Source organism: Thamnophis elegans, chromosome 6 (genome assembly GCF_009769535.1).
Source record: "Thamnophis elegans isolate rThaEle1 chromosome 6, rThaEle1.pri, whole genome shotgun sequence".
NCBI classification, from domain to species: domain Eukaryota; kingdom Metazoa; phylum Chordata; class Lepidosauria; order Squamata; family Colubridae; genus Thamnophis; species Thamnophis elegans.
In genome coordinates, this window is record NC_045546.1 from 11,276,942 (window position 1) to 11,296,605 (window position 19,664).

General features: G+C 42.9%; 2 protein-coding genes across 3 annotated transcripts in view; one reads left to right on the plus strand and one right to left on the minus strand.

Annotated features, from left to right (window-relative positions):
* Positions 1-417: 417 nt before the first annotated feature.
* On the minus strand, positions 418-7,953 carry CMTR2 (cap methyltransferase 2). Of its 2 annotated transcripts, none has more exons than XM_032220272.1 (3): positions 7,875-7,953; positions 6,176-6,273; positions 418-3,774 (listed from the first exon to the last, which is right to left on the minus strand). In XM_032220272.1, exon 3 carries the CDS (start codon positions 3,716-3,718, stop codon positions 1,445-1,447), a length of 2,274 nt encoding a protein of 757 aa, XP_032076163.1. In that variant the 5' UTR covers positions 3,719-3,774; positions 6,176-6,273; positions 7,875-7,953; the 3' UTR covers positions 418-1,444. The 2 variants fall into 2 exon arrangements, with proteins under 2 accessions (XP_032076163.1, XP_032076162.1); XM_032220271.1 differs by having other exon boundaries at positions 7,838-7,941.
* Positions 7,954-8,165: 212 nt separating this feature from the next.
* CEP295 (centrosomal protein 295) overlaps positions 8,166-19,664 on the plus strand; it is a 56,826-nt gene continuing 45,327 nt past the window's right edge. Inside the window, exons 1-5 of the mRNA XM_032219913.1 lie at positions 8,166-8,261; positions 11,956-12,082; positions 14,729-14,929; positions 15,086-15,210; positions 16,901-16,994. Coding sequence (XP_032075804.1) covers positions 11,981-12,082; positions 14,729-14,929; positions 15,086-15,210; positions 16,901-16,994 — 522 coding nt within the window. The 5' untranslated portion in view covers positions 8,166-8,261; positions 11,956-11,980. The remainder of the gene's footprint in view (positions 8,262-11,955; positions 12,083-14,728; positions 14,930-15,085; positions 15,211-16,900; positions 16,995-19,664) is intronic.

Here is a 19,664-nt window from a genome sequence, read left to right on the forward strand (position 1 = left end):
TACAGACAATCTCCTTTATAGCTACCAGAGTTTGCAATTTATTTTCCAACACTTCCCTCCATTTAATTGGCAAGCAGTGTCACAATTCTAGATCTGTGCATATCCTTGCATAAAGGTCAACTTACTTTCTAAAGCCCCAGAAAGACAGCTAAGAAACAATGAATGGGAAACTAATCAGGGAGAGAAGCAATCTGGAATGAAGGAGAAACTTCCTAACAGTGAGGACAATTAACCAGTGGGACAGAAGTTGCCTCCAGAAATCGTGGGTGCTTCACCAGTGGAAGTTTTTAAGAAGAAACTGGACATCCACTTGTCTGAAACGGCATAGGGGCTCCTGCATGAGCAGGGGGTTGGACTACAACACCTCCATGGTCCCTTCCAGCTTTATTCTGATGGATTACTTTTTATACAAAACCATTATTCTGAAATAGCTGCTCAGTTTAATTAAAGTGAAACTTTAATTTATGATACTTGCTCCCACTGCAAGGCTCTGGTCTATTTAACATACCTAGCTAATTCCCTCTAATATGTGCCCAATTAATACGTTCTCTGCAACCAAAGGTTCTCCCTGACATGAAAGTACCATAAAAGCAGCCTTGAGCAAGGTCTGTCAAAGCCATTTTTCCTAGCCACCTGACATAAATGCTACAGCTGCAGCTCCAGATGTCCCAGTCAGCATGGCCTCTTGTCAGGAATTCCGAGACTTGTCATTCCAACACACATGGGAAAACACCATATATGGAGAACCCTGGATTACGGACAGAAGTTCTTCTAGCAATAACAATAGCCCTTAGAATTACATACCACCCTGTAATGCTTCATAGTATTCTTTGGGTGGTTTACAAGGTAGAAGCATTAGTTGCATATTGCCCTCAACAACATGGGTCCTCATTTGGAAGACCTTGGAAGGGTGGAAAGCCGAGTCAACCTTGGGTCCTGTCGGGATCGAACTCCAGGCTGTGGGCAGAGTTAACCTGCTATACTGCATTCCAACCACTGGCGCCACCGGGGCTCCTAATATTACTTCAATCAGGTGTGTCAAATTCACGTTGTCACAGTGGTGTCATGTGACATATCGGGACTTTCCCCCCCCCCCTTTGCAAAACCGGGCATGGGCGTGGTCAGCGCATGATGCATCCGGAGCGTGGGTTGGGAGTTTGACAGCCCTGATTTAAGTGAAAAGTAGGGAACTTACATGGTGCTCCAGTTATTGTCTAATCAATTCCCACTGGTATCCCTACTATTGACCAGGCTGGCTGGGGCAGCTGAGAGATATAATATAACAGTGCTTCAGGGTCCATGGATTATCCACTCCTGCCTGGACTTCTCCTCTTCCTCAGAAGTTCATGAGATATCTTCATGAGATATAAACATGTTCCCTAGAGAGGAAAATATATATATATATATATGCCTAACTAGCCAAACTAGAAAAGCTGTAGCCTCCTCATGTCATATTCTGCTGTTCAATTTGGACAATCAGATGCAACTGCCTTTTTGCAATAGCAGTATTGAGGTCCCACAGGAACTCCATCAGCGAACCCTTCAGCAGATGCTCCATAGGTACAAATTGCAAGATCTGCTGGGGGGACGTTGAATCAAGCAGAGTTCTCATAAGTTCATTTAGCTGCTGCAGGTACTCGAAAACCGAATCTGGAAGACCTTGATATCCGACACAGAGCAAGACGGCATTGGTCCTTAGGGGCTGAGACGAGGTGGGGCAAGCGAAGGAAATACGCTGGAAACAGCTCTGCAATATGAAGACTAAACCCGCCATGAAGCGGGTGAAGCAAGAAAGAACCGGCAAAACCAACGCATCTCCTTTCTGAAGCTGAGGAAACGCACCCAACAGGCATTCTAGAAAATGCAGCTGATATTTCGGTTCTCCGTCATGCAGTAAAGTACAGCTAAAAGCCAAGAGAGGGGCTGACTCCACATTTTTAATTTCCCAGCCAGACCTACTTTCAACATCGTAAAACAGGGGGCAACCTAAAACCAAGCACTTCCTTTGGCTTGTGCAATCTTGATCCGGAGCAGGTTCGAGACATCCCATCAGTTCTGATAATTCGGACAGCACCGATGATGCGGGAAGAACACAGCAAAATTGGCACTCTGCATACGCCGCTTGGGTGTGGTCACCGCGAACAGTTTGGCCAACCAACGATTTTTCAATGGCTTCGTTGAGGCTCTTCAATACCTCCCCGCCACAGAAGGGAGAAAATTTAACTCTCGGCAATCGCTTGCCTTCCAAGATATACCATAGGTGACAGTCTAGGTTGCCGGGGGCTCCTTCTAAAACGCAGCCCTTCCCAACGTTACCGAGAACGTGTTCGTCAATCCACTGGTTAAGACATCCTTTGACAACTTTATCTTCCCAGGAGAGGGATTCCAGCAGCTTCCGCTCGTTGTAGGTGCAGAAATACCTGTTCCTCTGCCCAAACCATTTGGAGTTCATGCTGTAGCCGGCATGAGGCTTCTTCACCAGCCAGTTGTTTCGGGACAGGGGTTTCAATTGGAACCTCTGCAGGAAATATCTGACGCAGCAGTCCCGCAGAGCGTTTAACCTGGCCTGCTCCGCTTCGTCCATGCGGTCAAAGAGCCGGAGGTTTTCGGAAATTGTCTCCGTTTGCTGCTTGTGAAAGAACAAGCAGCATTCTTCGTGGACTTTGAGAAAGGACTCTGGGATCAAGTGCTGGGGAAACAGGGCCTTGGACACCAGTTCTGACCCAAAGTTCTGCAGCATCTTAGATAAGACGAAGTGAACGGCTTCCCGGCCCAAATAGCGCAGGCAAACCACGTAGGCCTCGGAGTTCCCTGCTTTGCTCGTCGCGGGTTTAAAAACGTGAACCTCCTCAAAGGAACAGTTGAGGAGAAACATCAAATTCACCGAACTATGTTCGAACAAGGTGAACATCTTCAGGACAAAAGAGCCTCCGGGACTCAGCGTCATTAGGGCGGTGACCGTTTCGCAGTAATGCAAGGGGGAAACGAGCGCCTCTTGCTCGCCCGGGTTCCCCTGGCAATCGAAACTCCCGTCGGAGGTGACCAAATGAACGGTGGCCATGTTGCTTATGAAATGCTGCAGCCCCGTGAGGTGATTCAGGCTCATGATGTCTCCGGTGTTCTCCGGACCAAAATACCACCAGGGCAACGTGTTAGCAATAAGCCGGTCATCCATAATCATCATGAGGGTATCGTTCGCTTCGTGGTACGGATTCAGGGTGTTGGCCACCCAGTTCCAATCGCAAGGGATGCGGTGAGACTTCAGATAGTGGTTGAGGCTGGCTATAAAAGCTCCGGGGGCCTCACATAGATGGACGGAGTTGAGTTCGCCGTTCTGAAGAGCGTCGCTCGGGAGAAGAGGGAAAGTGCAAATGATCTCGTGGAATTTGCACCACGCTTGAGTGCACAACTCAGCGTTGACCGACTTCTTGACGTGGGCAATAACTTTCCCTGCTTTGTTGGTGAAGGAAGTGTGCTGGTGCCACTCATCCAGCTGTTTATCGCTGAGTTTGTTCTTGACGTCGTTCAAGGAATCCTTGAGCGCCTCAAGGGAACCGAACGCTTTGTGATGGGAGGCGAAAACCTGGCTGGGATCGGGCAACTGCCATTCGTTGTTGGCTGGTTTGGTGTAGGAAAAGGTCTTCTGGAACAGTTTTTCAATTTCGGCAAGGATATCTGGGCCAAACTGGTCAAGGCTTATTATCTGCTCGTCGGACATGGTCTTCTGTTTGTTCAATTTCAGGTCCAGGAATATCCAGAAAGGAAAGGGAGAATCTAAAATGCAAAGAAATGAAGAAATGGTTTAAGAACTCAATAAAACACTTCCTTAACGTTTGGTGCAGAAGGAAAGAGATTTCCCTTATGCCTGTGATGGCGAACCTATGGCACGCATGTCACAGATGGCACACGGAGCTCTCTCTGCAGGCCCACGAGCCATTGCCCCAGCTCAACTCCGCCGCACATGCACGCACGCCTCTCACCAGCCTGCTGATTTTTGGGTCTCTGCCACGTATGCGGGAGATGTGCATGTATGTGCGGGGGGGGGGTCATGCGTGCATGCGCAGAGGGTGCGACGCTCCTCTCCCGCGGCCCATTTTTGGTCCCAGGAGGCTTCAGGGAGGCATGAGTTGGGGAGGGGTCACACGCACATGCGTGGGGCCCAGTGCACATGGAGGGCACCGCCACATTGCATTACAGGTGTGAGCGAGGACAAAAAGGTTAGCCATCACTGCCCTATGCTGAGCATTTCATCTTGCAAGAAAAGATGAAACAAATGTGAAAAGAAAAATGTATAGCCCAGCCGGTAATCAGGCAGAGGAGGTGTTCTTGACGTATTCTTCCTATTAAAAACACTTTTTTTTCCAATCCGTCTTTTGAGGCTAACAAATCCCGATATTTTAAGTACTGTGATTCAAGAACAGCAAATAATTCTGGGGGATGTAGCTGTAGTACACAGAGTATACATAAATGGGAAGGCCGACTCTGAATGAAAAATGTGTTAAGCACCAGAAAAGAACTGAATCCCTCTATAATGAGAATTTAGCATTGATCCTCAATGTAAGGAAAACTTATGAGATCTCTATTTTTCTTTTTCAAAAATGGTATAAAAATGGAGGGTAAAAGGAGATTACGTAAACATTGCAGATGGTGATTGTACTTTTTATTTATTATTTAATTATCCACCTTTACTATTTTTATAAATAACTTAAGACGAACATACATAATACGGCTTCCTCCTCCTATATTCCCCACAACAACCCTGTGAGGTGGACTGGGCCAAGAGAGAGTGACTGGCCCCAAAGTCAGCGAGATGGCTATCATTCGTAAGGTAGGCCTAGAATTCATAGTCTCCCATTTTCTAAATATGTTTTATGACAATACATAAAACATCAAAGCAATCTCCATGGTGGATAAATACTTTAAAAGTACTTTGAAGTTGCCTCAAGATTTAAAAGCATTTCAATTTGTCCACTGAAATAATGGGATTCCCAAGTGATTAAGTTTAGTGAATTTGGCAAATGCCACATTGGAATAAAAGCTAAGTAAGCAACCAACTTCCATTTCTTCAAGAGATTCCAACGTCAAGGAATTTAAAAGAAAAATGTTGCCAGCTGGTATGACACAGAAATAAGAAATGGTATCGGACATGGCTACCTGAGAGACCACCTCCTGCCAATTACCTCCCTGAGACATATTAGATCGCACAGACTAGGCCTCCTCCGGATTCCATCTGCTGGCCAATGTTGGCTGGCGACCCCCCGGGGGAGGGCCTTCTCTGTTGCTGCTCCGGCCCTATGGAACGATCTCCCCGTTGAGATCCGGACTCTCATTACCCTTCCAGCCTTCCGCAAAGCGACCAAGACCTGGCTGTTCCGGCAGGCCTGGGGCTGCTGAATTAGGGCGGGAAAGAGCCAAGGTGGCGCAGTGGTTAAATGCAGCACTGCAGGCTACTGCTAGATCAGCAGTTCAGCGGTTCAAATCTCACCGGCTCAGGGTTGACTCAGCCTTCCATCCTTCCGAGGTGGGTAAAATGAGGACCCAGATTGTTGGGGGCAATATGCTGACTCTCTGTAAACCGCTTAGAGAGGGCTGAAAGCCCTATGAAGCGGTATATAAGTCTACTGCTATTATCCAGCCCCATCTTGTGTTATGAATGTTGTTGTATTTTTAACTGTTGTTTTTTATTTTTTATATTCCCCTTTCCCTTTTTATTTGTAAGCCGCCCTGAGTCTTCCGAGAGTAATAAAATGAAATGAATGAAATGAAATATTTTCTTATTAGGCTGCAATTGTCTCCTTCAACCCTTGGTCAGCAAAAATGGAGCTTGTGAGGGCTGCACGAGCTCCGTTTTCCCTGGCAAAGGGACCACGGGCCGATCCTTCGCTGTTTCCAGGGCAACCCTGTAGGCCAGATCTAATCACCCCGCAGGCCTTGAGTTTGACACCCCTGCTTTAGATTATTAATAAAAATAAAAAAGGCACAAAACAAAACAAAACCTTACCAGCTCACAGATCCCTCTGAACTCAATGAACTTTATATGCAGACCTTGAGTAGAATGTACTATGACTGTAAAATGCTATGCGCGTCTAATTAAAAAGAGCATTCATAAAGTACGATGATTTACTCACAGATAAATGATTAACTGCAGAATAAGTTTTTTCGTTTAAGTACCCACCTGTTAGAAGGAATGCATTGATTACTCTTCCGAACCTGGTTGCAAATGCTGTAGGTAGGTCCAAGTTCTACCTATTATGGAGAAGAATTCCACAATTTCTGCAAGAAATAATCAGTCAAGTTTTTTATTTTTATAATGTATTTTCAATCTAAGACCCTAACTTTGCTGTAGTGGACTATTTTTTAACCACTGTTTTTTGGATTGGCAGCACCAAACCTACCCTCTCTGATCTCTCTCTCTTTCAAAAAAGAGCAGGGTGACACCTGGTTTAATATGATGAGATGCTAACAGGAAATATCAAGTCTATAAATTATATTGGGAAGTTTAAATAAAAATCAGAAGGAAGATCAATTTATTTTGTTGCCCAAGAAATCACAACATGAAGTTGTCCAGGAAGTGACCAGAAGCTCAGCTTATTTCAAAGAAACTGACTTTTACTGATTGCTTTCAACTGAAGGATCTCAAGGCAGCTAACCCAAATTGTACCATACTATACAAGTCATGAAAAAGCTATATTTTACAATAAAAAGCACTCTACAGAGAGAGTGCTAACTATTGGATGACCGCAAGGAATATAAATCCTTCCTTTCTCCACCATTCAAGTCAGAACTGAAAAATCTTCTTGGATGAGAAGCGAAACGTCTTCGAGGAAAAACAAAAACAAAAAGTACAATTGCCGCTTGAAAAAAGCATCTTTGGAACAACCATGACCTGGATGACTGAGAATCCGGACAGACTTGGAAAAAAAATTGACAAAGGCACAGCAAATTTAGAAATATCATTGCAAAGAGCAGAATATGGAAAGAAAAAGAAGCATGAATGCAGACCAATATGGAAAAGATAATAAAACAGATGCAAGAGGCATTTCAGTAAATATCAATATTATTATAATTAAGAATGATCATATCGTTATTATTAAGAAGGTGGCTGCCCACATTGATGCAGGAGATCAGCATGACATCCACTTCCTAATTTCAGACACAAGCAGCACATAAAGTAGTCCTTGCAGTATAATAATTAACATTGTTTGACCCAAGAGATGATTTTGGTCTTTTTAGATTCTACCTTCTGGCATACCGATAAGGGGGGAAATTTAAGCATATTCTAGTTGTAGATTATAGGGGAACTCTGTTTTAGAAAGGATGATAAGGTAATGCATCAAATAGCTTCAGGCATCCCACACAAATGCTATATACTTAATCCAAGGGTATCCAACTTTAGCAACTTTAAGACTTGTGGACTTCAACTCCCAGAATTCCTCAGCCAGCCAGCCAGAATTCCCCAGACAACGTGGCTGGGGAATTCTGGGAGTTGAAGTCCACAAGTCTTAAAGTTGCCAAAGTTGGACAACCCTGCTCTAATGCTTTGGGATCTCGCGGCATCTGGTCAGATCTCAGCAGCCTGTTGATGAACAGAGAGTATCTCCTAAAGGATATTTAAAGTTTTTAAAAAAATATACGAAACAGCCCATCCTACAAATAGGGGCCACCCTTTTCGACATCACCTTAACCCACCACCCGTTAACCGAGTTTTTCTAACCTGCCCAACTTTCAAAACTCCTCCACTTCGGATCCCACCATTCCCCCTCAAAAGATTCCCTCTCCTAGGGGAAGAATTTCTTTTTTTAAAAAAAAAAATCCTTATTTTATTTTAAAACGTCACCTTTTTTTTTTAAAAAAAGAAAAATTCCTAGACTGACATCGTCCAACTGCTACGCAGGCGCACTTCCGCCCGTTCGTTCCCGAAGTTCTTCAAAGGGAGCGTTTGGGGCGCATGCGCGCCCCAGGGAGGCCATGGCCGCGCGTGCGTAATCCGCAGCGTGGCGTTGGGGCGTGAAAACACAAAACTGCTGGTAGGTTTTTTTAAACGGAACGCACATGCGCAGAAGGACTATCTCCGCGAGAGTCCTCCTCCCCGCGTCCCGGCCGCTTCTAATTGGACGAGAGACTAGCGAGGCGGGAGGGCGCGCGTTATGAGCTGGCAGTTGATCGAGCGGATGTGACGCAGCCGGAAGCGGCTTTGCAGAATCTGTTGGAAAAGAGAGAGGAGAGATGACCCTGACGGGGAAGGGAAAGTGTGGGGTTTGGTGCGTACGTGGGTCTGTCGTCTTTTACGGGGTTGTGGAGCGGGGGAACCCGGAGCCGTATTTGAAGCCTGTTCGAGCGGCAACGCTCCTTCGATGAAGCCGAGGCAGTCACATTTTCTGAGTGGATTACATTGCAGGGTTGTTATACTCTTAAGATGGTGGAGTGGGGGGGTTGTAAATAAAAACAATAATAGTTGGAAGAAAAATCCGGTCCGGTTCCAAGCCGGGAGAAAGACGCTGGAAAGAAAATGGAGGTTGATTGGAAAGATCAAATATAATATCAAAATGATAATTAAGAATTATCATAACAAGCCCCTGTTTGTTGATGAGCAGAACCAATAACAGCATGTAGTTTTGGAGAAGCTGACCAATTGGCTTGATGAGTGCATGGATTTTTATACAGGTTCTGAGATAGAATCGAATGGGATGGGGATGGGAATAGAATTAGGATAGGATTGAATTGAATTGAATTCTTTATTGGCCAAGTATGATTGGACACACAATGAATTTGTCTTTGGTGCAGATGCTCTCAGTGTACATAAAAAGACAAGATACATTCGTCAAGAATCATAAGGTACAACACTTAATGATAGTCATAAGGTCCAAATAAGGAATCAAGAAACAATATCAATATAAATGGTAAGGATACAAGCAACAAAGTTACAGTCCTGCAGTCATAAGTGGGAGGAGATGGGTGATAGGAATGATGAGAAGACTAATAGTAATAGTAATGCAGCCTTAGTGGATGGTTTGACAGCGGTGAGGGAATTATTTGTTTAGCGGAGTGATGTGTTTGGGAAAAAAATGTCCTTGTGTCTAGCTGTCTTGGTGTGCATTGAACTATAGCAACTGTAGGAGTTGAAACAATTTATGTCCAGGATACGAGGGGTCTGTAAATATTTTCACGGCCCTCTTTTTGACTCAGGCAATGTACAGGTCCTCAATGGAAGGCAGGTTGGCACTAATTGTTTTTTTCCTGCAGTTTGTCTGTCTTGTTGGGTTGCAGAGCCAAACCAGGCAGTTATAGAGGTGCAGATGACAGACTCAATAATTCCTCTATAGAACTGTATCAGCAGCTCCTTGGGCAGTTTGAACTTCCTGAGCTGGCGCAGAAAGAACATATAATATCAAAATGATAATTAAGAATTATTAACATAATAAGCCCTTGTTTATTGATGAACAGAACCAACAACAGCATGTAGTTTTGGGACAGGTGACAAATTGGCTTGATATGTGCATGGATTTTTATACAGGTTCTGAGATGCTGCAGGGGGTTGTGCAATGTAGCAAGCCTGGTGCCTTTTATTATTCTAATGGTGGTGGGTTAATCCTAGCATGTTCTAACCTAAAAGATCATGTTATCTATATTAATATTAACATAGATAATAAAGATAAGATTCTTTGTTATCTTTTCCATGTTGGCTGATTTTGGTCTTGTGACTTGAGAACTCTGCCATTCCTTTCCTGTTCTTAGAATTTGAGTAGTGGGTGATGTAATTTCTTAATCCCATCAGTTGGAGCTGAAGGCATTTTGTTTGTGAATAGGCTGGTCTATTGCTTATTGGGCACAAAATATTAATCTCTTAAAAGACTTCAGGCATCTGTTGGGGCTGCTTTCTGCCTTTGTTAAGATTTTTTTTTTCTCCTTTGGGGAAATATAATATTCTGCCTCTTTTAACATTCCCCAAAGTATTTCATTCTCTTGGGCGGGTGGGTGAGCTTTCTACATAGCCAATGCTGGTATTACAATATTGTGAGATTCACATCGGTTTACTGTGAATTGGCTTGTGTGCAACACCAAGAAATGATGTATAAAAATCATATAAAAATTGCATGTAAAAGGATTATGGGATTATAGCAAAGGTGAGGAACTACAGGGAGTGTTCCACTTATGACTACATTGGAGCCCAACATTTCTGTTGTTAAAGTGAGACATTTGTTAATTCAGTTTTGCTCCATTTTATGATATATATTTTTTTGCCACAGTTGTTAAGCAAATCATTGCAGCGGATGAAGTTAGTAACTTCAAGGAAGCCTCCGGAGGGAGAAAAACGGCCGCAAAAGAAGGCCGAAGTCAGCTGGCCAGCATGTGAATGCACACCACAGTTGACAGGGCAACGTCTTGTGTGCCCTAACAAATGGCTCTATGTGCCACCTGTGGCATGCGTGCCATAGGCTTGCCATCACAGATGTAGCTTTTTAAAATAATTGCTCTCAGGTGTGATGTGCCAAATCATCTTTTCTAATTTAAATCGGGGTTGTTGGATAGTACTAATAGCATCTCCCAAATGCACATTAGAAACAGTTCCATGATATCACATTTTACAACTACATTGCTCAGTTACCACAATCTTGTTCCAATTGCCATTGTAACCTGAGGGTTACCTGTGTTTGCGATTGGGGGGGATATTTTTCAGGATAATTCCTTAAGATGATAAATATGCTGTTTTTTTCTGAAAGGGAAAACATACTCATCTCTTGACTATATGGCAGTATTGCATTATGAAATAATAGATAATAGAAATAGTAGAAAATAATATTTGGAAAGATCCAACAATAGTCTATTTGTTATATCAAGGAATATATCTGCTGTTTTTATGCAATCATGAGACTAGGAAGCTGCCACGGCGATCTTGTTGGAGTGCTCTGAATGCCTCAAGGATTAATTAAACAAGATCTTGAGAAGGTTATTGATTAAAGGTTTTTTTGAAATTATATCCATTAGTGCCCTCTTCAGGTGCTCTTTCCCTTTGAAACTGTTGTTGAAGCCCTTTTAAAAAAGTATTAAATTATCCTGGGCCCATTTGTCCACAACAGTATCTGTAGCAGTGTGCTGAAGTTGTGGGGAACATATTCTTTAAAACCCACATGTCCTTGAGTTGCTTTTAAATTGTGTATATTTGCCACTCTCAAAACTGTTTTTCAGAACAGCATTTCAATGCCTTTTACTTGAACTGAGAAATTTGAAAACATGAGAGTAAGGTTGAAAACAGAATAGAAATACGCTATCTAATTCAATGCCCCCATTCCTTTTATTTTCATTTTTTAATGCATATTGAATAACTTTAAAAGCATTTTGTATGAAAGGTCAGAAGCCGCCTTCCCTTTCTCCCAGATTGCCTTTCATAAGGAAGCAAATGGACTGCTGTGCTTTCAGTGTATTTTTCCTTGGATACAGATGTCCGTATACAACACTGAAGTGGTTGAAATGTTGTTGATGAGAAACAAAACAAACTCTCTGACCCATGAAATGAACTCTAAGAGAAAAGCTACAAAGCCAACAGATTTTTTTAAAGCTTGCATAATCATTCTGTTTACCATTAAAAACAATCTTTTCCCCTTTACTATAGCGTGGATATACAGTACCCTGTTCCCCTGAAAATAAGACCTCCCTGGATAATAAGCCCAATTGGGCTTTTGAGCACATGCGCTAAAATAAGCCCACCCTGAAAATATTGCAACACAGCAGCAGTCATGAGGTGACTCCTGCACCTCAAAAATAATAAGACCCCTGAAAATAAGGCCAAGTGCTTATTTTGGGAGTCAAAATAAAATAAAACCCTGTCTTATTTTTGGAGAAACACAGTATAATATAATTATACTGTACATATACTCCATGGAATACTACTGTATTACTTTCCGACTGAGATATATATTGATGCTAACCATGTTTCTATTGTCTTTGGAAACGCAGCCTTGAACAGTAATCATAACCAACCATGAGAAGAAAAGTGGCAGGAAGACTTAGACTTAGTCCTAACGAAGAAGCTCAGCTGTTGAAAGAAGAACACGAAAGAAGAAGAAAATTAAGGCTGCAACAGGTATGTTTGCATTGGCAGGAGACATTTGTCTTGGATCAATTTAAAAAAAAACAGCTATTATATTCAACTTTTAAGTGCGTATATGGCAACTGGGCATCTTATGGAGTGGGGCAAGATCTGAACTTCTCTAGAGCTGCAGAGGTGTCTAGGAATAACCCTATATGTTTTGCAGTGATCTTTTAACCTCTTCCTGGCTCGACATTTAGGAAGATGGTTGGGATTTTCTGTTCACTGTTTCCATGCCAGCTAAGTTGATAAAATGTACAATATCATAATCAGCAAGTTCAAACTTCCAGCTCTGAGAAATGACTATATGACCCTGATTTCTTTATTGCTAAGATCTCTGCACTGGTTTAAATTGGCAAATTCAATTGAGGCATGAAGTTAGCATTAGAAAGCAGGGAGTTGCTTGTTAAGTAAGCTCCCTGTTGGGAGAGCGAGTACGTTCAGAGAAGCATTGTTAGAGTTGTGTTGGAGAACACACAAACCAGCATACAGAGACATGCAGTTTAAATAGGCTTTTACTTTCGTGGAAATAGAGGTTTCAGAGTCCATCAGACAGTCCAAGTCATACACAGATAAGTCAGTCAGTCAGTATCAAGGTCTTTCAGTTAAGGGATAATCCAAATAACATAGTCCAGTATCATATAATCAGTTCAGTACTCAAAGTTTGCTAGCAGTTGCAAACCTTACAATAGCTCACGGCACTCAGATCAGATCAGCCCAGCATCTAACAAACAGAGAGAACTAACAGGCATTCTGGCTCCCTCTTATGGCCGATTGAGGAATACAGCACCCAATCACATTTTACAGTATGATTTAAAGAAACAGTTACAACATTGTTACATGATTTATATATTGCCAACCCAACCGTTAGAATTATATTCCTAGCATTGCTTTTCACCAAAATAAAGATACTGTATGATATAGTTTAGTTATTTATTTAATTTATATACTGCCTGACTCAGCCTCTTTGTGGTTCATAAGTAAGAACAAAAAAATAAAACAGTGGAAAAGAAATACCTCAATACTCAACTGCTTCAAAACTCATCGAATTTGGTCCTTGATGCATTTTGATGTGAAAATGTTGTCCTGGAACTCATTGTTTTGTATTTGACACGCTGCAATAGGAAGTGGGGGACAGCCATGGAGAATGGACAGGAAGTTGACCATGTTGGGAAGGAAGTGGGAGTTGGCTGCAGAGGGCAGACAGGAAGTCAGCCATGCTGGGAAGATCTCTGACATAGAAAAGGGGACAGACAGAACGTCCTTCCTAGGTGAAACAAAGAGCCATGTGGTAAATCATGTGGGAGTTTTTTGGTACTTGTCGTTTTTAGTGAGTACTGGGGTACAACTCTGGACTAGAATGAGGAGTAAAAAAACAATAATAATCAGACAGGAATGAAAAAAGAGATAGACCTCATCTTCAAGGCGTTTCAAAACACTTTCGTTGTGCATGCAGGTGCTGCTACAAATATAACAGGGGTCCTAGTTAATGTTGGTGTTTAATCAAATGAGGCCAACATGCCCAACCCTGCTTAGATTACATCAGCCAGACAAATACTATGGTAAATAGCTGTTCCATCATGTATGAAGACTGTTTAGTCTAGCGGTCACCAACTGGTGGTCCATGAGAAAATTATGGTGGTCCGGAGATAAAATTATTTGCATTTTTTATATTGCACAAAATCAGGGGGCCTCAAATTACGGCCCCGGGGCCGGATATGTGCAATGAACATTTGTATTGCTGCAGAGAGTCTTCCCCTTTGGGGTATATTTGTGCGGGAGCAGATATTCTGTCTTGGGGTCTGCTTTGACTTCCTGGGTGTGGGGCTTTGGGCGAAGGCTGGAGGGAAGTGTCGCTGGTGGCAAAGGACCAAGGACCTGTTCCCATGGGACTGGTACCTGGCCTTGCACTCCCACAAGTCTTTCCTCTGCTTGGAAAGCCTATGCTCGTACTCCTCAGTGAGGTGCTTCTGCTGAGCCTCCTTCTCAGCCAGATCCAGTTTGAACTGAGCCAGCTGTTTTGCCAACTCTTTCTCATGGTGGCTGCTTAGCTCCAACAACTGCTTCCTGTTGGAGCCCTAAAGAGTGGGCAGGTGAGGAGGGGCTGGGAGAGGAGGGGCCGAGTAGAGGCTGGCAATAGCAATAGCAGTTAGACTTATATACCGCTTCATAGGGCTTTCAGCTCTCTCTAAGCGGTTTACAGAGTCAGCATATCGCCCCCACAGTCTGGGTCCTCATTTTACCCACCTCGGAAGGATGGAAGGCTGAGTCAACCCTGAGCCGGTGAGATTTGAACAGCCGAACTGCAGATAACAGTCAGCTGAAGTGGCTGCAGTACAGCACTCTAACCACTGCGCCACCTTGGCCAGGTGCCCCTTGACATGAGTGACATCCTTTTGGCCATGCCCACCCAGTCACGTGACCACCTAGCCACACCCACCCAGCTGGTCGTTAGGCAGATCATATTAGTGGTCCGCAGGATTTAAAATTATGAATTTAGTGGTCCCTGAGGTCCGAAAGGTTGGTGAACCCTGGTTTAGTCAATGGAAGTAAAATAACTGGAAATCAGGATATAGCAACTGGGTTGCATGGTAAAACCTTCTATGAAATTGTTGACCATTATTTTTTTTCCCCCTCCAGGTCAGGGAACAGGAGCGGAATATTGCTTTGCAGATAAGACAAGATGTTAAGCAGCGAAGAGATGAGCACCTGAAGCAGTTGGCCGAAGAACTGGAGGCAGAATGGCAGAAAACACAGGATGAGAAGATTAAAGCTCTGGAAAATCTATATCTGTCAAGTTTAAGAGCTGTAGGAGAAGGGCATAAAGAAGCAAAGGAAAATGTAGGTAAATGATGGTGTCATTGAATGCTTTTGCAGAGAAAGAAATAATATGGACTACTTTTTTTTAAAAAAAGCAGTTCTTCAAATTGTTTTTCTTATTTAAATTAATGCAGTGCCTAACATGGTACCCCTGTTTGCTTCTTTGTCATTTCAAAGGAGCCCGATTTGGAGGCCCTGGCAAAGCGAGCAGAAGAAAGGAAAGAAGCGGCTAAAAAGAGGTATAAAGAAGCCCTGAAAAAACAGAAAAGCCAGAAGGAGAAATCGCTGAGAGAACAAACAAGGTAACAATCAAAAGTTTCTTCCTTGTGAATGTATTTAAGTTTGAATTCAGCATTAATCTGAGCATCCAAGTGAGCGTGTTAATATTCTCTTGAAAAACTTGCAAAACCTGGAAATCCTGAAGGAGGCGCTGAATGAGAAGGTTTCTAGATCACTTCGCATGGCACTCCCTCAAGGAAAGACCCTGGGGAAAAAATATCTTATTAGACAGGCAGAAACCACTAAGAATTGGTGGCTCCGAAGATATCTGCTGCCGGTTCCACCACAAAACCGTGCTCGACTAAACCGTGTCCGACTAAACCGCGTAGCTGACGTCATCAATAGGGCGACAACAGTGCGGAGACAGAAGCGCGCTGTAAACCCTAAACCTAAAATTAACACCTAAACCTAATCCCTCTAAACCTAATCCTAAACCTAACCCTAAACCTAACCCTTAACCTAACCCTAACCCTTAACCTAACCCTAAAGCTAACCCTAAAGCTAACCCTTACCTTAAGTTGAATCGGCTTGCTTTCAAAGCGCTATTTAAAGCACCCTTCTTTCTCCGTGCTGGCTGTTGTTGCCCTGTTGATGACATCAGCGACACGGTTTAATCGGGTGTGGCTTAGTCGAGCGCAGTTTTGACAGGTCACGTCTGCTGCCTATTTATGTAGGGCTCTATAGGTGACAACCCACAAGAGAAACCATCTTGAATGGGTATCCAAAAAGTAACTAGTAATGAGCACAGCTCTGAATGCATGATAATTATATAGTGGTAATTATCACAGCTTAAGCTGCTACCTTCTGAACTGGAACATTTCCAGGGAGTCTTCAAGGGTGGCCCCCATGTAGACTGGTGTTCTGACTTAGGCTTCCCCAGCAGCACGGAGCTGAGTCCTCGTCCCGATAAACCTCTATAATTTTAATTTACAGTGAATTCCTCTCCAGCAAAGTCTTTCCTTTCCCACAGTCTTTCACGATAGCTCACAATTACCGACCTTTATCAGGCTTGGAGAGTGGCCAGGCCGATATCTTTCAGACACCCCAATACTTCTGCAAGAATGCAGGAATGAACTAATTGTCTCCTGCAAACTCCACTCCCCTTTCGCTCCTCTTTTATTCCCTATGGGAGGGGCCATTCACCATCCATCTGTGACCTTACTCCCAAGTCGACCCCTGTTCTTTAGCTGTTCCCTTCCTCTGGCAACTCTACGCATGTGCACACTGGGAACAGGCTCCAGCTGTTCATCTGCCTCACTGATGTCTGACTCCAAAGGCAGCTGATAACTGGAATACTGCTCTGGTCCCCTCTCTGCCTCCGACACAGAGCACTCGTCAGAGCCTTCCCCAGACTCCAGGACTGGTCCATGTTCCTCCTCAATTTCCTCACTGTCCGAATCTGCTGCCAGCTCTGCTGGCTGTTGGTGGGCCATCACAACTGGATTGGGGTAGTCCAATTGAAAGATGCCTAAAGACTGTAAGTGATGCCCAGTATACAATTGTCTGAAAGCCACACTTGTTATCTGCTCCTCAGGCAGGAGTTGCAAGACAAGATCACTAACCAGTTTTAGTGTGACTCAGTCCAGAAACAAAGACCGTAAACAAATATATATCTATATTTTTGACATTTGTAGTTTCTAAGTCTTGGAAGAGAGCCGAGGTTTGGTTAACCTGTTTTGTTTCTTGCTACTTTTTTCTTATTGTCTAAACAAGGCGAGCAAATGCCCGAAAACATGCATTTGAGGTAGAAAGAGAAAGAGCAACCAGAGTTGCAAGCCTGCCTCCTCCTCCACCCCACCCTTTCGAAGTGAGTATTCTTTCCAAATAGTTTACAAACTGCTGAAATTCTTTGAAATGCGATCTCGTGATAATGGCTAACCTAAGAATTTATAATAGGCCTCTTTCCAAATTGGAAATAGAAGAAGAAGGTAAAAAGAAGAATAGAAAATATATCAAGATAGAGATAAGAATAAAATGACAATTGTTAGTCCTAGTATTATGAGAATAACTATGTTTAAGGTTATTACTGTACTTTGATTAGAAGATATGTTAAGAAGGAAATGTGGAGCTTTACAATGTTTTAAACGTTCATTGTATTATATAACTCATCGAAGAATGTTGCACAGAAATATTTGTACCCAGATGACATACTGGTTATGGAAAGATGGAATGTTTATATTTCTAAAATTGAAAATAAATAAAAAACTTAAAAAAGGAATTTATGATAGGCCTAAGCATAAGACTAATACCAGTTGGTTTATTGGCAGGGTTTGACAGCATGGATGTTGGGTGATCTTCTAGCTTGATTTGATTTGATTTTGATTTTATTAATATTTATAGGCCGCCCTTTTCCCCGCGGGGACTCAGGGCAGCTTACATAAAATAGGGAGGGGGGGTATAGACAATAAACATAAAACAATACATAAGAGTAAAATAGTACACAACATTCATTCTTCATTCGGGTGGGGACAGATTGTGATCTTATCCCCAGGCCTGACGGGATAGCCAGGTCTTGAGGGCTGTGCGGAAGGTCTGGACGGTGGTGAGGGTAGGAATCTCCACGGGGAGATCGTTCCAAAGGGTCGGAGCTGCTACTGAAAAGGCCCTCCTCCGTGTAGTTGCCAGTCGGCACTGACTGGCAGATGGTATTCGGAGGAGGCCCAATCTATGTGATCTTATAGGTCGCAGGGAGGTAATTGGCAGGAGGCGGTCTCTCAAGTACGCAGATCCACTACCATGGAGGGCTTTATGGGGAGGGCTGCAGATGAAGCCATAGTGGTTAAAATCATTTTGGTCCATTCAGATTTATTGGTATATAACATTAAATGTACGTACATTATGGCACTTTTTGAGAATGTGCATGTATACATATACATACTCGGAAAGTGCCATAGTGTATATTTGATGTATATGTACTATTTAATCTGAATGGACAAAAATGATTTTAACTATATAATGCAAAAACAGAAAAAAAAAACATGCATCCAACAAAAAAAGATTGTGTACAAAAATCTTTTTACCCAAATATCAAATAAGTTTAAACATACAAAAATATCCATCCCGACTGGCTGCTGGAAAGACAATTCATATATATGCATATTTTATATACCGTGTTTTCCCCAAAATAAGACAGGGTCTTATTTTCTTTTGACCCCGGACAATAAGGGCTTGGTCTTATTTTCGGGGAGGTCTTATTATTTTTGAGGTGCAGAAGGCGGCGAGTATGGTCACCTCATGGCTGCTGCTGTGTTGCAATATTTTTAGGGAGGGCTTATTTTAGCGTGTGTGTGTGTGTGTGTGTGTGTGTGTGTAGGAATATGAGGAAAGGTTATGTAAAGACATGCACAGCAAACTGCCATGATCTCAGTAGCTGTTTACCTTTTAACCTATGAGCTCACCTGGCAGAGACAGGCTATACCAGGGAGTTATGTGAAGCCTCTACTCTGGTTGGGATGGACTTAGATATTGACAAGGAAAATATACCAATAAGATGCTGTTGCTACCCCTGCTTTTGCTTTGCTTGTTAAAACTGTATAAAAGCCAAATAAACTCTGCGTAAGGCAGACAGATATTTTGGACACAACTTGCTGTGATATGTAAACCTACATATAGGTTTATGTTTTATGATACATACCATATTTTTCAGAGTGTAGGACGCACCAGAGTATAAGACGCAACAAGGTTTTGAAGAGGCAATTTTTAAAAAAAAGTAGATAGGTAGATAGAGGCATAGAGAGGGATAGAAAGAGAGAGAAATACAGTAGGTAGGTAGGGAGAGAGAGTAGTTAGGTAGGTAGGTAGATAGTGATATATATGTAGAGAGAGAAATACAGTAGGTAGGGAGAGAGTAGGTAGGTAGGTGGATAGAGAGATAGAGAAATACAGTAGGTAGGGAAAGAGAGAGAGTGGGTAGGTAGATAGATAGAGGGATAGAGAGAGAGAGAGAGAGAAATGCAGTAGGTAGGGAGAGAGAGGGTAGGTAGGTAGATAGGTAGAGGGAGAGAGAGAGAGAAATACAGTAGGTAGGTAGGAAGAGAGAGAATGTAGGTAGGTAGGTAGATGTTTCCAAGTGTATTTATCCATGTGCTGGAAAAGGAAATCGCTGACAACCTGCAACACCTTAGACTTTGTTTCTGCTGGCACAGCACTTGATCAATCTAATTCTCATCAATCACTCAAAGAGTTTTCCAAAAGGAGGGAAAAAAGTTTTTGAACTCTGCAAACCTCCCCAAAACGGCCTGTTTTTCGCGAAAACAGGCCCGTTTTTTTTTTCCAAATAAAAGGCATGAATAGCCTTGGGGGGGGGGCTTGCAGAGTGCTCTGGGGGGGGGTGTTGAGCAAAAAATGGGCCCATTTTTTGTCAAAAAAACCATGCATAGCCTTATGGAGGTTTATAGAGTGCGGCTGGGGGAGCAAAAAAATGGCCCATTTTTTGCCCTCTCCAGCCCCCAGCAGCTCTCTGAAAGCTTCCATAAGG

Coding starts and splice junctions, on each gene's coding strand:
- CMTR2 (XM_032220272.1), bottom strand. CDS start 3,718: ATGTCCGACGAGCAGATAATAAGCCTTGACCAGTTTGGCCCAGATATC.